This window comes from Pongo pygmaeus, chromosome 6 (genome assembly GCF_028885625.2).
Source record: "Pongo pygmaeus isolate AG05252 chromosome 6, NHGRI_mPonPyg2-v2.0_pri, whole genome shotgun sequence".
In the NCBI taxonomy this organism is placed as follows: domain Eukaryota; kingdom Metazoa; phylum Chordata; class Mammalia; order Primates; family Hominidae; genus Pongo; species Pongo pygmaeus.
Window position 1 is genome coordinate 100,043,067 of NC_072379.2, and position 22,921 is coordinate 100,065,987.

Here is a 22,921-nt window from a genome sequence, read left to right on the forward strand (position 1 = left end):
TTGTGGTATAAGGAGAGCTCATTTAGAAAATGTTGCATCTGATAAGAATTTAAAATTCCCACTGAGCCTTTTGAATTTGTCTGTATAAGGCCTCTCCCCTGAGGCTCAAAAGAGTAGTGAACATCACAATTCATAACCATGCCCTAAGGGGTCATGGAGCTGTGAACATCACTGCACCGAAAATTCACTATTTCCAGAGACAGTGGGTTCATGACTAGTTTCTGGCTGCTGACTCATCAACAATATTGAAGAATTCCATTTCTGGAGCTCACTGATGAGTGTCCCACACAGAGGCTGATGGGCTCACTCAACTTGGTACCCTCTGTTTTATTCAGCCCCCAATTCCATTTTAGGATTATCTGACATGTAGGCAGCAAATGGCTAAACAGCCACTTGACTTTCAATATAAAACAGTAGTTCTCAACGGGGGTGGTTTTGTCCCCCCAGGGGACATTTGGTAAAGTCTGGAGGCATTTTTGACTGTCTTGATTGAGGTGGGCATGCTGCTGGCATCTAGCGGGTGGAGGCCAGGGATGCTGCCAACCATCCTAAAATGCACAGGACAGTCGTCCACAGGAAAGAATTACCCCACCCAAAATGCCAACAGTGCTGAGTCTGGGAAACCCTGATATAAATGGAGAAGGAATTAAAAGATTTGGACTGTGGGGAAAAAAAAGGGGGGAAGAAGAGTTTATAGGGGAATGCTAATAGATCACCTCCCTTTTCTTACCCAATCAAAAAAAGAGAGAGAGAAAAGAAAATGGCCATGCCGCTTTTTAACCTACTATCTGCAGACACCAACATGTATAAGCTATTCAATGGAAATTAATTGCAAACAAGATTGCTCACTGAAAGTCTAAATGCTTCTCAGTTTTCCAAGTCTGGAATGTGTCTGTTGGGCCCTTATTCCAATATATACAGTCAATTTCAGTTGAAAATGTGATGTTAGTAGGAAAGAAGTCCAGAAGCAATTATTTAAAAGAACAGTTTTGTGAATCTTCCTGTGTCCAGCGTTCTTTTTTCTTTCTGGAAAAATGTGGAGTCCAGTGGGCTATGAGGCAATGAAACTGACAAGGGATGAGGAAAAGATTGTAAAAAACATTTTTCTTTTTATGGTTCATTCCTTATCCACACTTTGGAAGACTCTTCAGGCTGTTTATTACAAGCAAAAAGTGGTGGCGGATCCATTTTCTCTCAGCAAGCAATGCTGCAAAAATAGAGTATGTTTTAGAGCTTAGTCCTTTGAATTATTTTTTTCATAGTTTTACAAGGTTTTTTTGGTAATCTTTTCTTCTGGCAGAATGACAAGATACTGTTCATAGCCTCGTTCTGCAGTGATCATTAATGAAAGAATAGAAATATCAGAAATGGTATTAGAACTTGATAAGATTAACCTGCTATCTAAAAACCTAGCAGAAACGGAAATAACCAAAGCCTGAGCCATCAGCAGAGGCAAAGTCACTGCCTCTAGTCACCTCTTTCCCCTAATCAACGCTAACCTGACTGCATCTGCCACTTTGGTTCTCCATCGCAGAGCTCAACAGCCCCACCTCGGCACCCAGCTCAGAGAAGCAGAGTCCCATGGCGCAGCAGAGTCCCCTGGCACAGCAGAGTCCCCTGGCCCAGCCAAGCCCAGCCACCCCCAACAGCCCCATCGCCCAGCCAGCACCACCTCAACCACTTCAGCTGCAAGGACACGAAAATAGGTAAAATTTCCTCTGACTTTTCTGAGAGGTGATGGGGTGGGGAGAGAAGGGAGCATTTGGGGACAGCACAGGACAGGCAGAGAGAGAGACTTTCATAAAGTAGAAATCGCCGTGCGTACCTTTGTGTGATTTCGAGGTTGTGTGTGTTATAGATATGGTTTTATTAGTAAAGATAGCTGAGTGTCTGCCCTCCACAAAGAGAGATGCTTTCCTGCAGAAATGGTGAGCAGTTGCAGATGAGTAGGGCTTAACAGCTGAAGAGCATGTTAAAGAGAGTCCAGAGTGAAGAACTTACTCAGAGGCCCTCTGGCAGGAGCAAGCATGCAGTATGAACGATGGAAATGCGGCCAATATATGGGGTGGCAGAAGGAGAAGAGTATGATGTGAGATGAAGCCAGTGAGGGTGGCTGGGGCCCACCCTAAAGGGCCTTGTAAGCATGCTTACTTAATGTTTTGATCTTTAAGTGCAGCGGGAAGTCATTGAAGGGTCTTCAGCTGAGGACTGCTATCATTGGATTTGCTTTATAAGAAGGCCTCTCAGTCTGCCCTGCAGAGCGCAGACAGGAGGCTGGCAGGGGGAATGCAGGTTAAGCAGTTAGGAGGTGGCTGCAGACGTCCATTGAACCACAAAAGTCATGGCTCAGAGAATGATGATGATGTGGAGGTGGAGAGAATGTTGAAGGATTTGTAGGCATTAGTAAATATTAGCAGCCAGTGTGGTGGCTCACGCCTATAATCCCAGCACTTTGGGAAACTGAAGTGTGAGGATTGCTTGAGCCCAGGAGTTCAAGACCAGCCTGAGCAACATGGTGAAACCCCATCTCTACAAAAAATACAAAAGTTAGCCATTCGTGGTGGTACATGCCTGTAGTCCCAGCTACTTGGGAGGCTGAGGCAGGAGAATCACTTGAGCCCAGGAGGCGGAGGTTGCAGTGAGCTGAGACTGTTCCCGTTACACTCCAGCCTGGGTGACAGTGAGACTCTGTCTCAAAAATAAAATAAATTAGCATTTTTACTGATTATAATAACCTTACAACCTCCTACCCACAATCTAATGAGGTTCTTCTATTTCACACATAGCATTGGAGATAGGCATCATAGACTAATGAATAAGACACTTTGAACTTCCAGAAAAAGACTGTCATAAGAACAATATTGTCTTCTTATTGTGACTTGTATATAACAGGGAGCCTGGGTTGGGTTGAGCCATTAAAAAGCATCATGTTCCCATGATGCTTTCTCCCTTTCCGTGGGAAACAACAACAAACAAAAAGGAAAACAAAAACAGAACAACTCACAGAAATACCTCTGCATACAAACCCCTCACTGGCCTTTTTAATGATTCTAATGTTTTCTGAACATCTGCTTCCCATCCCTCTCCTCCCATGATGGTGAAGATAAAGTGAGACTCTGTTTTTGATTCCCAGAACTCTCTGGGTTCATCATTCACATTGTTGCAAAGCAAACTGTGTTCCCTGTGCCACAGGTGTTATTTCTACAAAGCCTCATTCTACTGATTTCCCATTTGCTTTCATAGAAAAGTAAATGTCTGATTGTCCTCAGCTGCTTATGTTTTTAATATATGCAAGGAAGACAAAAGCCCCATAAAGCAAATGATGCAGAGGTGAGAATTTGACAATCCCTAAGAAGGGTAGGTCCTGAGTGTCTCAGTAATGAGTCCCAGATGTGTTTGCTCTCAACATCTATCACTTCAACAGATTGCACTGACTTTCCCCAGAATTCAACTTAGACTCAAGAGGAAGGTCTTGAGCGCCCCAGCAGTCCCTGAGCCAGCTTCAGACTCTTCTTGCCACTGTCGATTAATCTCGCAGCCACATTCCATTCTCCTTTCCAGAGTCAGATTTCCCTGGACATGGCTCTTGCTCCCAGACTTGGGTGGGTGAGCTCATCCCTGGTGTGCTATAGCTCTGATGGGAGAACAAGAGCTGGATACAGCCACTGTCATGTCCCATCTGCTACCAGCTCACAACTGGGATACCTTGTTCTCTATCACAGAAGCAGTGGTCTTTGGACATCCTGACTGCAGAATGAAATATTCCTAACTCTGGGATTCAGATTGACCTAATCCAAATGTTTATAAGTCACCAACATATTTGCCCAGAGTTCTAAGGTATTTTGCTTCTTCTACTACTATATTGCTTCTAAGATATTTTGCTTCCATTACTATATTAACAGCCCAGGAAGTGCCCACTCCAACTCTAGGGCCCTTTACTGGCACTCGGGTTTCTTGGCTGAACTCTGTGATTGTTGGTGGTGGCTCACTTGCATATGAATGAAGAGATTCAGTAATCTTACAGGTACCAGAGACATTTTTCCCAATTGCATTTAAAGATGGCCATGGTATCAGAGGGAAAACTCTTTGCCATTTTTTTAGATCAGGCTGGAGATGTCTCTAAGACAGTTTATATGCCAGTGCACGGTATGAATCTCCTATTTCTTCATTTGTACAAGGAGTGCCCACCTACATGTCAGATTCAGCCGTTCCCATGTTACAGCAGGATAAAATAAAATGGCAATCTGCTTGAAAATGTCCGTGTTGTGAGTTAGAATGAGTGATATTTTTTCCTGCCATATTTACTCTTGGATTTGCTTCCCATGACACCCCATACACTTCTCCCCATTTCTCAGTCCTTTAACATCTTTTGAGTGTGTGCTCAGGAAGCATAAAGTACGTTTAATGTGAAGATAAGCAAAAACACTATTCAAGGAGAAGCACTTGTTGAAAACAACAGAAGAGCTGTTATGGAATATATTTCAAAACTAAGTATAAATAGCAGAGTTCACCTTCTCTAGCAAGGGCAATTGATATTTGCAGTTTAAAATGGCAAGGTCAGTGAAAGAGCATTGGAAATTGACTTCTTTCACAGACTTTGAACTCTAGATGCTCAGGACTGGAAGTGATTCTTTTTTTTTTTGAGACGGAGTTTCACTCTTGTTACCCGGGCTGGAGTGCAACAGCGTGACCTTTTTCACCGCAAACTCTGCCTCCCAGGTTCAAGCGATTCTCCTGCCTCAACCTCCTTAGTAGCTGGGATTGCAGGCATGCGCCACCACGCCTGGCTAATTTTGTATTTTTAGTAGAGACGGGGTTTCTCCATGTTAGTCTCGAACTCCCGACCTCAGGTGATCCGCCCGCCTCAGCCTCCCAAAGTGCTGGGATTATGGGCGTGAGCCACCGCAGCTGGCTGGAAGTGATTCTTGAAGGGCCCACGAGATGTGCATTCTCACCATGGGCAGCATTTCTTTGTTCTGGAAATTTTTCATACCACAAAAAACCTGCTAGAACTTACCATTAGCAGTCTGGTTTTATCATTTCTAAAGTCTCTTTAGCAATGGAATTAATAGCTATGAATGGTTATATTGATGATCTTCTTTCAGAAGTAAAAGAACTTTAGAGAGCCAGTTTTTAAAAATAATCCTGAGTTTTCCTTGAAGTGTTTCACACATTCAAAGCAACATAATTTTTTGCCCTAGCTGGTATATTATTCAATTAAAAGTTAGCAACACTCATAAAAAATTTAGTGTGTTTTCCTTATTAAAGAATTCCTCAATGTGTATGTAGTTCAACTTAAAATCCTGACACACGACACTGGGTAGAATATAGTTTAAGTGCCTGATGGCCTAGATGAGAGTTTTGAAAGTTTCATCTGCTCCTATTTTTAGTCGTTTGTGTTACTTTGGGGGAGATTCTTACATTTCACCCTCTTTGGCCATACCTCATGTCACTTTTGGTTGGAAATTGAGCACACAATGGATATTGCATATGAATACCACACAGATCGTGGAAATAAAGTGACTATGCTATAACTGAAAACAGTGTGACATCCAAACCACCAAACAAGCTATTTCCAGAAAGGAACCAACACACACTGACAAATGTCACCCAGTTCAATTCCTTTTGTTTAATGCATGCATTTGCATAGTTAAGCATCTTATTCAAAGTATATTTTAAATAATTCTATTCTCAGCATGCATGCTCTCAGTAAGCGAGTGGACAATTGAGGTATAAAGCAAGGCCAAAATTATGCAGCTCATAAAAGGAGTGCCTCTCCTCTGCAGGGTTAAGTAATAAATGGGACCTACTCAAAGGGTTGATTAAAATAACTACATTACTAACCCCCTTCTAAGGAGCCCCAAATAAACACATCTATTGCCATGCACTTTCGGTGTGACCTTACCAAATATTAGATTGCACTAATGGCAATTGTTCAGGCAAGTGATTTTTAAAAATACTTAATACTAATCAGCATCAGTAAGACTGTAAGCCAGTTAAAAAAAAAAAAAAAATCCAGACTCTTTTAAAGGTAAGAATTCTACTGGTTTGCACTAGTTTTCCTGACACATTTGAGCTTTTTCTTGCGGCTAAATATTTTCTCAATTCCTCATAGCCTCCAATTAATTTTAGATAAAATTATTACTATGTAGAATGTATTTTTTCAATCTACCTACATCCCTGGGTAGCTCATTATAGACTGTTACCATGGCAATAGGCAATGAACAACAGAATTAAGTGGCCTCCATACCATGGTGATAATTTTTCAGTTCACCTTATTAATGATCCCATAATGGTAGGGATTGGCTATTTCTTTTGAAACTAGTAACCCCCTCAGCTTAAAGCAGTTTGGATTCACAAAACAATGCTAAACTCCTAGCTCTGGTCTCTGTGTTTATTTCATTAGTAACTAATATCTAGAAGCAAGCAAGAGATAAATGTTGGACATAAACATTTTTGCCTTCTCTTCCATCTTATGACCACAGTAGTATTTGATGCTAATCTTGATAGCTATGATCTAGTATTACCTCTGTGTAATACGTTTCCAATTTTACCAATGATCCAATGACCTGCCACTTGGTTTGTAGTTGGTGATTATATTTTACCATCACTCCTTTAACCTCTGTAAAATATTCAAAAAGACCCAATTCAGCAGGTTAAAATAGCCTTTGATTGTGTATTTGTAATGTATTGAGAGATCACTTCAATCATGTTTTTATGAAGTAATGAATGATCCGCCAAGGGGTGTGTGTGAGAGAAAAAAGTAAGAGTGAGAGAGGAAGGTTGGTTTACTGGTGTTAAGACAGGCTGATGTCTTGGTTTGTATAGTTCAGTGCTTCAATCCCTTGATTTGCTGTGGCTGTACAGTTTTTAAATAGCCAAAGTCAAAGAGGAACATCCATGAGTCCTTTTCCACAAGGTTCTGGTTGAACCATCATTTTTACCTTGACTTCGTAAGGAGCCAAATAAAAAGTATACAATATGGCATTTGTCAGAGATTTTTAAATAATATTTAACCTTCTTATAATCCTGAACATCCAACAGGACCACCGAGAGGAGTGGTTTGTGTGAGCTGTCATGGCTGGACCACCTCTGGAGGCCGTGTGATCACTCTAGTCTCTTTAGAATGCAGAGTTTCCAAAGCAAATCCCATTTCCATTGATTTAGTTACAGGTCGGAAGTGAAAGCAAGGCAAGATGTGAAACCAGACATCCGACAGCCTCCATTCACAGACTACAGGCAGCCCCCGCTGGACTACAGGCAACCCCCAGGAGGGGACTACCAGCAGCCCCCGCCCTTGGACTACAGGCAGCCTCCCCTGCTGGACTACAGGCAGCACTCCCCCGACACCAGGCAGTACCCTCTGTCGGACTACAGACAACCCCAGGTACCTTCTCCCGGAGAGCAGGGTGGGCCCTGACCGAGGCTTCCAGAGAACTGCAAGGAATGAAATAGCAGAGGCAGAGGAAAGAGTACCTGTCTGGGATAGAGAGCTGAAGTTCTATTCCTAGTTCTGGTAACATTGGGGTAACACCTGCATCCTCAAAAACATGCTGGATAAATAAATCTATTTCAGAATAAAGCAGGACAATAAATAAATATGGATAAATACATAAATAAATAGTGGGTGAGTAGTAATGGAATAAACTAATCCCTGCTAATACTAGCTAACTCCTTGTATGTTTCCTTGTCAAAGCTTTAAAAATGCTCTAACCTGGGACCTCTGAGAGTGCTGCTAATGCAGAAAATTTTATAGATGCTAGCAGCGGAGGTATTCTAGGTTCATAGTTTTTTACGTGGCCCCCTACCTGCCACTCTGTGATAAAGGGCCAAGCCCCTGTGCATAAGAATAAGACCAGGCCTGGCTTCACAATCCAGAGTGTAGCGTCTGCCACAGCCAACAACTCTCTGTCTACACAACCAGTGTCACTGTTGTTATGATTATTTGTTGATGCGCTTCTTATCAACTTCCTTAACTTCTCTGAGATTCAGTTTCCTGAAGGGAGAGTCTTCCTTACAGGCCAGGATGAGGATTCAACATTTATGAAAAGAGTCTAGACCAGAGTTTGGTATCTAGAAAATATTTCCTACTTCATAACTACATATCAAGATATAAATTAAGTACAATGTCAACTCCATCAGATTACATTGTGTTTTATTATGAATTGAAGATCAACTTTATGCCCAAAGATTTTAAAAATAGTGAAGATCAGAGAATCTTGGACATACTGCATTTTAGGTAAAAGAGAAATTGATTTTGTACATTCCAACTTGATATTCAATAGTCTGTGCAACTGAGAGATCTAATTATCAGATCCCACTAAATTTCACTTTTCTAATCAGCAAACTCTGTAATTTGTATACACACACACACACACACACACACCTGACATTTATTTATGGTGCTCAACAGCAGTGAATGAGAAAAGTAAAAGGAGAGATGATGTCACTCAGGCCTATCTGTAATCATTCCACGTTTGCCAAGTAAACTGATGAATACCAAAGTAAACAAGCTACACAGTAATTCTTTGATGACCAAGTAAACTGTGCTGTGGCCTGCTCAAACCTTTGGAATTTTGTCTTTCATTTGGATAGTTTATGAAGTCAGATTACGACTTCTCCCAACATCATGTCATTTGGAATACATTAAGAGACAGAAGGAGAACACAGAGACCAGCCACAGAAGCTTCTCTGATAACTAAATAATTATTTATTCCATTTTCTCCCCAACCCCAAAGGATTTTGATTATTTCACTGTGGACATGGAGAAAGGAGCCAAAGGATTTGGATTCAGCATTCGTGGAGGAAGGGAATACAAAATGGATTTGTATGTGTTGAGACTGGCAGAAGATGGACCAGCAATAAGGAATGGGAGGATGAGGGTAAGAACAGTCTCTTTTTATGCAATTGCTTAATTCTAAAAGAAAAACCAACTGTGGTATTGGAAGAGTACTGAAGCATGCTGTCAAGCAGGGTTGCTTTAGGTTTGCCCTCTTTTTAGTTCATGATGACCTAGTTTCTTAAAGGTTTGGCCACATGTTATTTTATAATATCTCTCATTCTCATTTTTCTGCTTATGACCTTCTAATTGATTAATCTCAATAAAGTACTATTTTTCTAAAGAGAAAATGAAAGAAATCTAAGAAATAGCTTGAAAAGGAAACATTATTGCTCCATAATTCTTTCTATGGTTTGATGATTCCGTTTTGATCAAGGTTGAACTTTTGAAATTTATTTTTAGTTTTGTGCTTTTTCCCCCATATTGATTAATCACGTGGTTTTGCGGGACTTTTGGGAAATTTTTCCTTTGTGTTGACTGGTCTTTTGGTTTGATACTGGGCAGACAGAAGCATTAGGAGTAAAAGGGATTTGGCTTCTTGGATACAGGTTGTTCTTAAAAATGACAGCAGGGGCCGGGCACGGTGGCTCATGCTGGTAATCCCAGCACTCTGGGAGGCTGAGGCGGGTGGATCACAGGGTCAAGAGATCAAGAACAGCCTGGCTAACACTGTGAAACCCCATCTCTACTAAAAATACAAAAAAATTAGCCGGGCGTGGTGGCAGGCGCCTGTAGTCCTAGCTACTCAGGAGGCTGAGGCAGGAGAATCGCTTGAACCCGGGGAGGCGGAGGTTACAGTGAGCCAAGATCGTGCCGCTGCACTCCAGCCTGGGCAACAGAGTGAGAATCTGTCTCAAGGAAAAAAAAAAAAAAAAAAAAAGACAGCAACTAGAAAATTTCCAATTAGAGTATAAGTTGAGAGTAGATTTTTTCATTTAATAATTACTTTGAGGCATCTGATTGATGGGTAACTGATTCTTCATTTAAGGGTACAAAATAAAGCTTGTTAACAATATAAAATATTAGTCTCTTTACTCTCTCTCTCTCTGTGTGTGTGTGTTGGGGTGTGTGTGTGTGTGTGTGTATGAATAAAATCTAGAATTTATTCTTGCCCTCCCTCCTGCCTCTTTAAGTTAATAAAGAAAAGCCGTGGCTTTGGGGTTCCAGAACCTCAGGTTCTTGTGCAGAGCCTCACCAACCAATTTTCCCTGACGGCCGAATCTGTTATTTCTACCACCAAGTCTACATTTCTATGATACGCATTTCCAAGTCAGGGGATTATCCACAGTCCAAAAGCAGAAGGCATGCGTATCATGTCTTTGTTTCTCCCTCCCACCACAATCCTTTGACAGCTGGGAAGCAACCGAGTTGGAATTTAAACCCAGGCAGAGCTGACACCAGAGACTGGCAGCCCTCGCCCCGATCTAGCACCAGCCTCCTCTTACCCCATCTAGCCCTGATTTGAAGATGGGCCTCCACATGGTTTCCTGGCTCTACAGCTTCCCTATAAGCCAGAAGGACACTTTCTTAACATGCTGTAAGGCCAGCTCACAAGCAGTTAAGTAAAACAAAATTATCTTTCCAGTGCAGGTGAAACACAGCAAGAAGACCATGTGCGAAATGGCCAGATCCCTGTGAGAGATAGAGACCCACGGTGGACTACAGGGCTGTTCTCTGTAGGTTACAAACAGTGGCCATGTATTTTAACAAGGGGTCTAAATGACTCGCTGCTGGATATACACAGTACTCCCAAGGCAAAGAAGCCTAAATAGAGAAACAGCCTTGCAGGAAAAGATTCCTCTTTCTTACAGAATTTAAGCCAGAGCAATGGTTCTCAGCACGGTTCCTGGCATCAGCATCACCTGGAAACTTGGTAGAAATGCAGATTCTCTAGCCCCACCCAAACCTGCTGAATCAGAAACTCTAGGAGTGGGGTCACCAGGTTATGTTTTAGGAAGCTCTTCAGGTGAAACTCTGAGGTTTTACCTTCCAAGGTTTTATTATAGATACCTGTGTCAACTGCAATCCAAAAATATTACATAAAATTTTTCAGAAATAAACAATTATAAATTTTAAATTGTGCAGCATTGTGAGTATCGTGCTGAAATTTCGTCCTTTCCAGAAGGTGAAACAGCCCTTTATCCACACTGTAGATGCTACCTGCCCATTGGTTACTCAGCAGCCCTCTCGATTATCAGATTGACTATCATGGTATCGCACTGCCCGTGTTCAAGTAACCGTTATTTTACTTAGTAATGGCCCCAAAGTGCAAGAGTAGTGATGCTGGCATTTTGTTATAACTGTTCTTTTTTTTATTGTTTTTGATCCCTTGCTGTGCCTAATTTGTAAATTAAACTTTATCATAGATATACATAGGGAAAACAGTGTATATAGGGTTAGTTCTGCCTGTGATTTCAGGCATCCACTGGAGATGTTAGAATATATGCAAGAGGTATGAGGGGGAAGTACTGTATTCACTGTATCAAAAAACCAGTGGAGAGTAGCAAGTTTTGACTTTAATTATTATACTAGATGGTTTTTCAACATCAGTTAATATTGGTGTATTAAAAGTTGAATAGATAAAACAAAACATAATCTGTGAATGCAGAAAATAAGGGGAATAATAAATAGAGATATATCATTGTCACATCTGATTGCTTTTCTTCAGTCAGTCAAGAAGGCTGGCGTCATAAGAGAAACACAATGGACATTCAGATTTTAAGGAAAAGGATAATAAATTATTAGAAAATATTACTGGATCTGTTTATAAAAAGAAGACTTATGTTTGTAAAATAGCCTAATAAAATTGAGAGGGATGAAATTTTCATAGCTAGGGAATAAAATCTCTGATACAAAGCTCCTAGGAATATAACCAAATTAAAAACCAAAACTAAATAGAAAACACAGGCAAAAAATAATGAACATAAAAAATAATATTGGCGAAGCTCAGTAAAACAGGGAATGTAAGAAATCAGGAGATATTTGGAGGGAAAGAATAGAAATTCTAAGTGCTTAAATGAAAATCTGAGAGTCAAGTTAAAAGAGAAATCTGAAAGGAGATCAAGTTTGCTCTTAAAATGGTAAAATATTTTCCTGTTTCCATAAAAGTGTAATATAGTTCGCATTTCCATAAAATGTATTTTTGTGATGAAAAAGAACATTATTTCATAACTTCATCACCTGCAGCTGGGTACCATTTGTGTATGCCTATTTAGCATCACATAAGCTTATTTATAAGATGGTTTACCTACTTTCTGAAACTCACATGATGCAAAAGTCTGCCTGCAATGGGCTTTGGAATGACTAAAACATTTTGTTTAACTAATCAATTCACAAAAAGATACCACTTGCCCATCTTTTTTTTTAAATGAAAAGCAACATTCCCTGAAATTAGCTTCTTTTAAATTTGTCACCTTTCCTTCTACAGACCAGATATAACTAGTCAATACAAAAGCATCCTGGTTTATATATTGTTTTTATTAAACATAAAACCATTTACAAGAATATTTCTAACATATGTAATAAGTATAAATACTAACAATGATTCAAGGACCCATGAACCCATAGCCCCGCTTAAAAAACAGAACAGTACCAAGCTCCCATGATTTCATTCTCCTCCTACTCTCCAGCCCTCAGAGGGAACCACCTTCCTAAATAAAGCACTTGACTTTTCTTCTATTGTTACCACAGATGTGTGTATCTCTCAACTATAACCTTTAGCTTTGCGAACTCTGTGAGCTTTATGTAACTGAACCATACTGTACATGTTCTTCTCTGTGGTTTGCTTTCTATATGTTATGTTCATGAGATTCATCCAAGGTTGGTGCGTGAAGCTATAGTTCATTTATTTTTCACTGCTATAAGTTATTTCATTATGTGAATATGCTACCACCTATAATAATTATCTATTTTTCCATTTTATGGACATTTGAGATTTTCCCTGTCAATTTACACTTTGGTTGTTTCCAAGTTTGTTGTAACTCATACAATCTTTGTACATCTTTCCTGCTGTACCTATGCAAGACTTTCTCTAGACTAGACTATATGCCTTGGAGGGCACAAATTTAACTTACCTAAGTAACAAAAAAGTATTGTCCAAGGTGGTTTTACAAAGTTATACTTGTATTAGCATATGTAAAAAAGTTTTTCTTACTACACACACTCACAAGATTTGTACTTCAGACTTTTAAACTCTCATTCTGGTAGGTAGAAAATGACATATTTTAGATTTGGATTTGCATTTCTTGATTACAAATTCATATTCATCATTTTTTCTTATATTTATTAGACTTTCATGTTCTCTCAAATAAAAAATGCTTGTACATGTCTTTCTTCATTTTCTGTTGAATATTTCTTCACGTTGATTATAGAAGTGCTTATATATTATTGGTGATCGTTTTTCATCAATTAATGTGATACAGATATCTTATGCCAGCTCATGGCTTGTAGTTTCACTTTCTTTATGATGCTGTTTGATAATGAGAAAGTCTTAATTTTAGTGTAATTGGCTTAACCCTTTTTTGTTTTATAGTTTCTACTTTCTGTGTCTTGTTTGAAAAATCATTCTCCAAGACATGGTCTTAAACATCTTTTCTTATATCTTCTTCTAAAAGTTGTATAGTTTTACTTTTTATATCTAAGTATTTAATCACCTACAGGTGATTTCTCTGTATGATATAAGGTAGAACCTCAATCTCAATTTTTCCATATGGATAACCACATGTCACAGCATCATCATTTAATGAGTATTTCTTTGTCCCACCCCCCACCAATCTGCAATGACAGCTCTATAATAAATTAAATTTCTATAAATGCAGTGGTCTGTATATGGATTCTTTATACTGTTCTACTAGTCTATTTGTCTATCCCTGCATCAATGCCATACTTAGCTACCTTTTAATGAGTGTTGAGTTTTGTGTGGGGAAACTTTCTCTCCCCCAGACACACATCTTAATTCTTCAGGGGTGTTTGGATGTTCTTGGGCTTTTGTCCTTCCACATAATTTTAGAATTTTCTTGTCAAGTGTTTTTGTTTTTGTTTTTGTTTTTGTTTTGTTTTTGTTTTTGTTTTGAGACGGAGCCTTGCTCTGTCCCCTGGGCTGGAGTGCAGTGGCACCATCTTGGCTCACTGCAAGCTCCGCCTCCCAGGTTCACACCATTTTCCTGCCTCAGCCTCCTGAGTAGCTGGGACTACAGGCACCTGCCACCACACCCGGCTAATTTTTTTGTATTTTTAGTAGAGACGGGGTTTCACCGTGTTAGCCAGGATGGTCTCAATCTCCTGACCTCGTGATCCACCGGTCTCGGCCTCCCAAAGTGCTGGGATTATAGGCATGAGCCACTACGCCCAGCCACTTGTCAAGTTTCTAAAAAATCCTGTTAGAATTTTATTGGAATTGCTTGAAATCCATGTATAAATGTGGAAAAATTTACATCTTTATAATATCGAGTCTTTCCATGAACATGATGTAATCCATTTATGTAGATTTTCCATAAAGTGCTTAAAGTTTTATAGCTTTTTCCGTAACATACCTGCAAATATCTTAGACTGATTCTCAGGCACTTTTTGGGTTTTATTTTTACTCTTGAATACAGTATTTTTAAATCTTTACACAAATACATGTGTTGAGTGAATATATGCTTTTATTATTTTTAACCCAGTCTTCTTTTCTTCATTCTTTTAAGAGCAGTTTTAGGGTCACAGCAAAATTGAGAAGAAGGTGCAGAGATTTTCCATATACTCCCTGCCCCACACATGCACAGCCTCCTCTCTATCAACATTTCCCACCAGACTGGTATATTTGTTACAACGGACGAATAAGTATTGATACGTCATTATCACCCAGAGTTCATAGTTTACAGTATGGTTCAGTCTTGGTGTTGTACATTCTTTTTTTTTTTTTTTTTTTTTTGAGGAGTCTCGCTCTGTCACCCAGGCAGGAGTGCAGTGGCACAATCTTGGCTCACTGCAACCTCTGCCTCCCAGGTTCAAGCAATTCTCCTACCTCAGCCTCCCAAGTGGCTGGGACTACAGGCACTACCACCACGCCCGGCTAATTTTTTTGTACTTTTAGTAGAGACGGGGTTTCACCATGTTAGCCAAGATGGTCTCTATCCTCTGACCTCATGATCTGCCTGCCTCAGTCTCCCAAAGTGCTGGGATTACAGGCGTGAGCCACTGCGCCCGGCCGGTGTCGTACATTCTGTGGGTTTGGACAAATGTATAATGGCATGTATCCACATTATAGTATCATAAAGAGTATTTTCACTGCCCTAAAAATTCTCCGTGTTCCACTATTCATTCCCCCCTCCCCACTAACCCCTGGCAACCACTGATCTTTTCACTGACTGCAGAGTTTTGCCTTTTCCACCATGTCATATAGTTGGAATCATGCAGTATGTAGTAGCCTTTTCAGATGGACTGCTTTCACTTAGTAGTATGCATTCAACTTTCCTCCATGTCTTTTAATGGCTTAACAGTTCATTTCTTTTAGTGCTGAATAATATTCCATTGTCTGGATGCACTACTGATTTTGGCAATTATGAATAAAGCTGCTATCAATATTTGTGTGCAGATTTTTGTGTGGACATAAGTTTCCAAGTTCTTTGAGTAAAAACCAAGGAATGCAATTGCTGGATCATATGATACAAGTATGTTGAGTTTTCTAAGAAACAACCAGCAGTCTTCCAAATTGGCTATACCATTTTACATTTCCACCAGTGACGATTGAGAGTTTCTGTCTCTCCATATCCTCATCAGCATTTGGTTCCATCATTTTTATGGATTTGGGCCGTTCTGATAGGCATGCAGTGGTATCTCGTTGTTGTTTTAATTTACATTTCCTTGATGGCATATGATGTGGAGCATCTTTTCATATACTAATCTGCCATATGTATATCTTCTTTGGTGAGGTATCTGTTAAGGTGTTTGACCCACTTTTTATCAGGTTATTTTTCTTTTTATTGTTGAGTTTTAAGAGTTCTTTGTACATTTTGGATAACAGTCCTTTATCAGATACATCTTTCGTAAATATTTTCTCCCAGTCTGTGGCTTGTCCTTTTATTCTCTTGACAGTGTCTTTTGCAGAGCAGAAATTTTTAATTTTCATGAAATCCAGCTTCCTAATTATTTCTTTGATAGATTATGCCTTTTGTGTCATATCTAAAAAGTCATTGCCAAATCCAAGGTCTTATAGATTTTCTCCTATGTTATCTTATAGGAGTTTCATAGTTTTGCATTTTACATTTAGATCGGGACCCATTTTGAGTTAATTTTTGTGACAGGTGTTTTGGTCTGTGTCTCCACTCATTTTTTTTGCATGTGGATGTCCAGTTGTTCCAGTACCATTTGTTGAAAAAACTATTTTTTCTTCATTGCATTGCCTTTGCTCCTTTGTCAAAGATTAGTTGACTATATTTATGCAGGTCTATTTCTGTCTATTCTGTTGCATTGATCTATTTGTCTATTCTTTCACCAATACTACACTGTCCTGATTACTGTGGCTTTATAGTAAATCTTGAAGGTAAGTAGTGTCAGTCTTCCAACTTTATTCTTCTCCTGGCTATAGTATTTTTAATGTAATTTTTAAATTAACTGTTAACCAGTGAAGAGAAAGGCAACTGAATTTTGTATATTGATGAATTATATCAGGCAAAATTCACTGAATTCTCTTATTACTTCAAATAATTTATCTGTACCTACCTCTGGATTTTCTGCATAAAAATCACATTTTCTATAATTAGAGTTTTGGGGTTTTTTTCCTTTTAAGTCCTTTTATTTTTTTAAAAAAAATTTCATTGGCTTGGCTTACTGTATGATGCTGAATAGAAGTGGTCAAAGCAGGCACTTTTGTTTATTTCTAATCTTAAAGAGAATGCTTTTTAAAATTTCATTAAACATGATGTTTAATAGGTTTTTATAGATAACCTTCATCAGATTAAAGATGTTTTCTTCTATTACTAGTTTGCTAGGAGAGTTTATTATGAGTAGATGTTGAATTTTGTCTACTTTTTCTGCATCCATAGACAATACCATCTGATCTTTTTCTTTTATATGGTAATTAATATGATTAATCATATTAAAGGATTTTTATGGTTTAATTACTCTTGAGTTCCTGGAATGAGCCCTATTTATTCATGATGTATCATTTTTATGCATTCATCAATTCAATTTTCTGTTATTTCCTGTAAGATTTTTATATCTATGTTATTGAGTAAGATTGGCCTATAATTTTCTTGTAGTATCTTGGAATGATTTTGATATTAATGTTACCCTAACCTTATAAAATGAGAAATAGAATAATCCTTTTTGTTGCTGGTGTTTACAGTTGTTGTCTGGGAAAGTTTATGTATGTTTTGAATTATCCTTGAATGTTTGGTGGAAGACACCTGCAAACTCAACCAGATCTAGTATGTTTTCTTCATGTGAAAGTTTTAGTTCACTAATTATGTTTCTATAATAATTATCTTCAGATTTTCTATTTCTTTTTAAGTCTATTCTGATAAACTGCTTTTCTTCCTAATAATTTACCTATTTCATCTTAGTTTTCAAACTTTGTATGTCATTTTTATTTTTATTTTATTTTATTTTTGAGACAGGATCTTTCTTTGTCACCCAGGCTGGAGTGCAGTGGTACAAACATGGCTCACTGCAGCATCAACCTCCTGAGCTCAAGTAATCCTCCCACCTCAGCCTCCCAAGTAGCAAGGACCACAGGTGTGCACCACCACACCTGGCTGATTTGTTTCTTTCATGTAGAGATGGCTCTCACCACATTGCCTAGGCTAGTCTCAAACTTCTGGGCTCAAGCAGTACTATTGCTTCGGCCTCCCAAAGTGCTAGGATTACAGATGGGAGCCATCACACCTCACCTGTCTCCTATTTTTAATGTTTGGAGTATTTGTATTTATGTCTCTTTCATTTGACTACTGTTCTGGTATTCCATTTTTCTTCATTAATCATGCCAAAGATTGTTCAATTTTCTTTTATTCTTTTCAAAGAGTCAGCTTACATATTTGTCTTCTTGTTTGTTCATTTCTGTTTTTATACTTAATATTTCATTCCATCCATTCTTTCTGGGTTTACTCTGTTGTTCTTTTTTTTTTTTTTCTAAGTTGGATGCTTAGAGTAGTAGTTCTTAGGCTTTCTTCATTTCTATTAATATACAAATTTAAGGCTGTAGATTTAATATGTAGTATATTCATTAAGTTCCAAATACATTCTAATTTCCACTGTGATTTATTCTTTGACTCGTGAATTATTTAGAAGGTGTTTTTGTTTTTTTATTTCTGACTGTATGGGGATTTTCTAGTTAGTTTTCTATTCTTAATTTGTCTTCAGAGAAAATACCCCACAAGATTTCAGTCTTTCCATTTTGTTGCAACTTGCTACAAACTTGGCCTAACATGTTGCATTTTTTATATATGATCCATGTGTGCTTGGAAAGAATGTGCATTCTGCAATTGTTGACTGCTGTGTTGTTTAGATGTGTTCATTGGATAAAGTTTGGTTATTGAACTATTCGACTATTTTATAGTCTTACTAATTTCTATCTATTTGATCTATTAAATACTGGGGTAGGTTCTTAAAAATCTTTGCTAATGGTTTTGCAAATTTTTCTTTGAAAAGCTATCAGCTTTTTTTTTAATAGAAATGGGGCCTCACAATGTTGCCCAGGCTGGTCTTAAACTCCTGAGCTCAAGCAATCCTTCTGCCTCGGCTTCCCAAAGTGCTGGGATTACAGGCATCAGCCAACACACCCAGCCTGAAGAGCTATCAACTTTTACTTTGTATGTTTTGAGGACATGTTTTTTGGTACTCAAGTATTTCTTTTATTTTCTAGGTGAATCAAATCCTTCTCATTATGTAGTGACCTACTGTATCTCTGTCAATACTTTTTGCTTTAAAGTCGGTCTGATATTATTATAAGCATGCTAGTTTTATTTGGTATGTCTCTTTTACCCTTTTGCTTTTAACTGTTCTGTGTCTTTATACTGTATGTGTTTCTCTGGCCTATTAACCTGGATTTTTTATATTTTAACAATATATTTCACCATGGTCATTTCAGTCAATTTACATTAATTTTATTTCCTTATACTTGTATTTAATTCTATCATTTTTGTTCTTTTCCTATTAGTTTCACTTATTCTATCTTACCCTTTTTATTTTTTCAACTGTCTTTTGAATTGTTCTTCGGGGTTCCAGTTCATGCAAGGATCTCCTATTAGACTTTCCATTTGTAGCCCCTAAGCTGATTTTCTATCGTTATTGCCTAGTCATCAAAATGGAAACTCAAGGTTCCCAGGAATCAGTAGTTATTTTCTGGCTAAAAGCTGCCTTTGGTACTTGTTTACCTTCCAGGAGTCTTATTCTCACTTTGCTTTTGACATCAGATGATTCTTTACTTTCTTCCCTATTCAGCAATGGTAAGGTTAGGGAATCTAATCCACCATATTGCTATAAACAGCAGTTAGTAACATTTACCTTTAACAACCAAGTTACGGTAGCTGCAACCACTTCCAGCTTTAGAGCTGGCAGTTGCCCGCTCTAACAGTGTGTCCACAGAGGAGCCCCAGAGGGTGCCTCCCGTGTGCCCGCTGCATTCATTCTGTAGCATACGTCCTTATCTTCCTCTCCAACTCCAGTCCCCGCTTGTGTGAGTCCCCTGCCCACAAAGTCACTAATGAGTTCTTGCCACTGCCACACAGTCCTGCCTGAGATCACACTCCACAGTCAAGGGACTGGCACTGTGATCCCTAGGGCTCCCTCATGCACTCCTGGGTCCTGGGCACAGAGAAGCATGGTCCCCTCCACCCTGCCACACACTGTCACCTCAGCACTGCAGAATCCCATTTTATCTTCCTCAGGACCCAGGTGGCTTGTCTGGGCCATAAATGTGGAGGCCTGCCTGGCTGGAGGCTTTGCCTGGACTGGAGAGGAGCCTCTTCATAGCTTGCTCATATCCTGCCATTGGGATTGAATGGCATGGCATACAGTCTTGAAATAATATGCGCCTGAGTTCAGAGAAACAAAGCATTGAGGCTGATTCCCTTAACAAAGACTGTCACGTGGGCACAGAATTTCCCAGTGGGAAAAAGTTGGGTAAAACAGTGATATATACCCATTGGTGAGTTTATCTGTTTGAGGCCTCCAGTCACTGGTGCACAATTTACATCTACTTCATTTATTTCAATCACCTAAGATACTTTCACTGATCAGCTCTCTTAAGCTCACTCCATTTCTTCCTTGCCCTGAAGACTTGCTTAGAGGAAAATTCTTACCTGTCATAGTGACTTTCTTGTCCATTTGTTTTCCTCCCTTGTAAGGAAATAACGAGCTAGTAAAAAGAACAGGAGCCTGACAGACATATTCAAATACTGGCTCAACAACTCACTGGCTGTCTAGCTCTGACCTGAACAAGTTACCCTGTCAGGGGCTCACAGCTGCTCTATAGCCTTGATCAAATACCAGGTCCTCCTGAGCAGCAGGATCAGTTGAGTCAACTCTAGCAATTAGTGGAATGACAGCTTGTCCTCATATCCTGAAAGTCATTTCACAGAGAGTCAATTTTACTGATCTAATCAATGGGAATAATATTTCCAGGAAGGGTAAAGTGCCTAGTTCAATATTTCTGAAGTTTCTCCTATTCTTCTGCTCTCTTGTTCTCCCCAAGGCCTGTACTTTTATTTATTAAAACACAGGCATGCATCTCTTGATGACAGGGATACATTCTGAGAAATGCATTATTAAGTGATTTTGTCATGCAAATATCAAAGAATTACACTTACAAAAACCTAGATAGTATAGCCTCCTACACACCAGGTTATAGCTCCTACCCACCAACCTATAGCTCCTAGGCTACAAACCTGGACAGCCTGTTATTGTACTGAATACTGTAGGCAATTTTAACACAGTAGTAAGTATTTGTGTATCTTAACATATCTAAACATAGAAAGGGTACAGTAAAAATATCATATTATAATATTATGGGACTACCATCACATATGCAGTCCACTGTTGATCAAAACATCATTATGTGGTGCACGACTGTACTCACTACTCCGCACAGAGGTACAGAGAGCATCTTGTAAGTAAGTATGTATGTCAAGAGGCCACAAAAGCTTTCAAATACAAATCAACTTGTATTTGCCTCCCCTCAGTCTGCTAGATAAGATGGTTCCTTTCCAAAACACTCATCTGATCTATCTGCGTACTGTTTAAAACTCTTCCATGGCACCCCATGGTCTTTCAGAGTAAAGATCAGACCCTCATCACAAGGCTGCCAGGCCCTGCGTGTTCTATCCCCAGTCCCCCTCCCTGCGTGTTCTATCCCCAGTCCCCCTCCCAGCTCATCTCACACAGCTCCTCCATCCCTTGCTCTGTTATCCCACCAACCAGTCTCTCTCTCCATGCCTCTTCCTGCCCATGGGGCTTTTGGACATGTTGCTCCCTCTTCCCAAAAGGCTCTTCCCACACCTGTTCCCCTGGGTAAGTCCTCCTCATCCTTCACATCCCAGTTCAAGCATCACTTCCTCAGAGAAGACTTCCCCGTGCTTTCCAGTTGGGTCTCATCCACCTGTCATTGGCTCTCCCAGAAACAGGCACATCTTCTTCGTAGCGTTTGTCACAGTGATAATTTTACATATTTGTGTCTGATCACTTTATGAAGTCTGTCTTTCCAGAGCATAAGCTCTGCAAGAGCAGGAATCATGTTGCTCTGGGCTCCCCACTATACCCCAGGGCCCAGTGCTGTGTACCTGGGGCACTCAGTAAATATTGACTGCTGAACGCATACGTGAACAGAAGCTGTCAAAGTACAGAACACAGCAGTTGTGTTTTCCAACTCTGCACATTCACTAGCTGTGCTTATCAAGTCCATGGCCACAAAGATACCTGATGAACCAGGACATGGGATCACGCAGGTAACTGACTACATGAATATATGTGGCAATTCAGTCTAACTCACAGTCAGCTTTTTTTATAACGTGCCTCACTGTAAATACACCGCCCCTGTTTGGATATGCCTAATTAAGATTTTGCAGAATCAGTGAGGTTGTATATGCAAAACCCTATTGTGCCTAGCATTAAGAAATGCCTTTAATCTTAAACTAGGTGACATTCCAAGACTTGTTTTCCTTATATGTAAACTATCTCTCACCAAACGTGGATGACAAGGAAAGAATGGAAATAAAGTAAAATAAGGTCAAACAGTAAATAATAAAGAACTTCAAAAGCACAGGGTATGCAAAACATGACAGAATAAAAGTTACAAAACAGGTGTGCTGGAGGCTAGTAGAAAAGGTAAACAGAAGAGCAGTGCAACCTGAATGATGTGAAAGCCAGAGCTTAGCAGAATATACCAACCCCACAGAGCTAAGCCCCGCCAGGTCAATGCGGACAAATGAGCTAAGGAAGTTGATGAAATCAAAAGCATGAGAGAAGAGAGATAACAAGTACATAAGAGGGAAATAAAGCAGCCTGTCTAGAGAAATAAAGCAATTGTATGGGCTCAGGTAGATCATTTCGAGGGCCCTGCATTGCAAAGATCGTCCACCCAATGTTTTATCACATCTGGGTGCTGAAATTCAGCCAACCCTGAAAGCTCATCTCTGCATACAGCGTGCCTCTTTACAAGCCATCCCAAAGACCATTTTGTCCAGATGCCTGGTTGTCTCTCAGCCATCACTCTTAATCATCCTTCAGATTGTCTGCAAATGTGAGTTCTTTTCCCTTTATTGTCTGGCCCTGCTCCATGCCTTTTATGAAGGAAAAGAAAAGCCTCTCACAGAGATCAAATCCATTACCTTTCTCTTTTCAGAGTCTGACCTATGAGCACTGTGTTAAATGAGTTACACGAGCTGCTTGCAGCAATGAGGGAGAGCGTGGTGTTGATTAGAGAAGAGAGCCGTGGGGAGCTCCATTGTCAATTATTCAGGGGCTCATTACCTCACATGAGGAGGACTCCATTTCTTTGCTCTGTTTCTTCTTCTAGTAGATGCCCAACTTTGAACCATTTCAAAAGCATCTTCCCATGAGGGCTAGTTAAAGGTTTGGTAAGGAATCAAAGGGTTGAGATTGCATCTT

The 22,921-nt window shown here is 39.5% G+C and overlaps 1 protein-coding gene across 4 annotated transcripts in view; it reads left to right on the forward strand.

The window, feature by feature from the left end:
* The window catches only part of MAGI2 (membrane associated guanylate kinase, WW and PDZ domain containing 2), a 1,485,052-nt gene that overhangs the window by 1,364,767 nt on the left and 97,364 nt on the right, over positions 1–22,921 (forward strand). For all 4 annotated transcript variants that reach the window (XM_054494395.2, XM_054494398.2, XM_054494397.2 and 1 more), the window contains 3 exons: positions 1,535–1,706; positions 7,168–7,387; positions 8,739–8,882. In XM_054494395.2, coding sequence (XP_054350370.1) covers positions 1,535–1,706; positions 7,168–7,387; positions 8,739–8,882 — 536 coding nt within the window. The remainder of the gene's footprint in view (positions 1–1,534; positions 1,707–7,167; positions 7,388–8,738; positions 8,883–22,921) is intronic.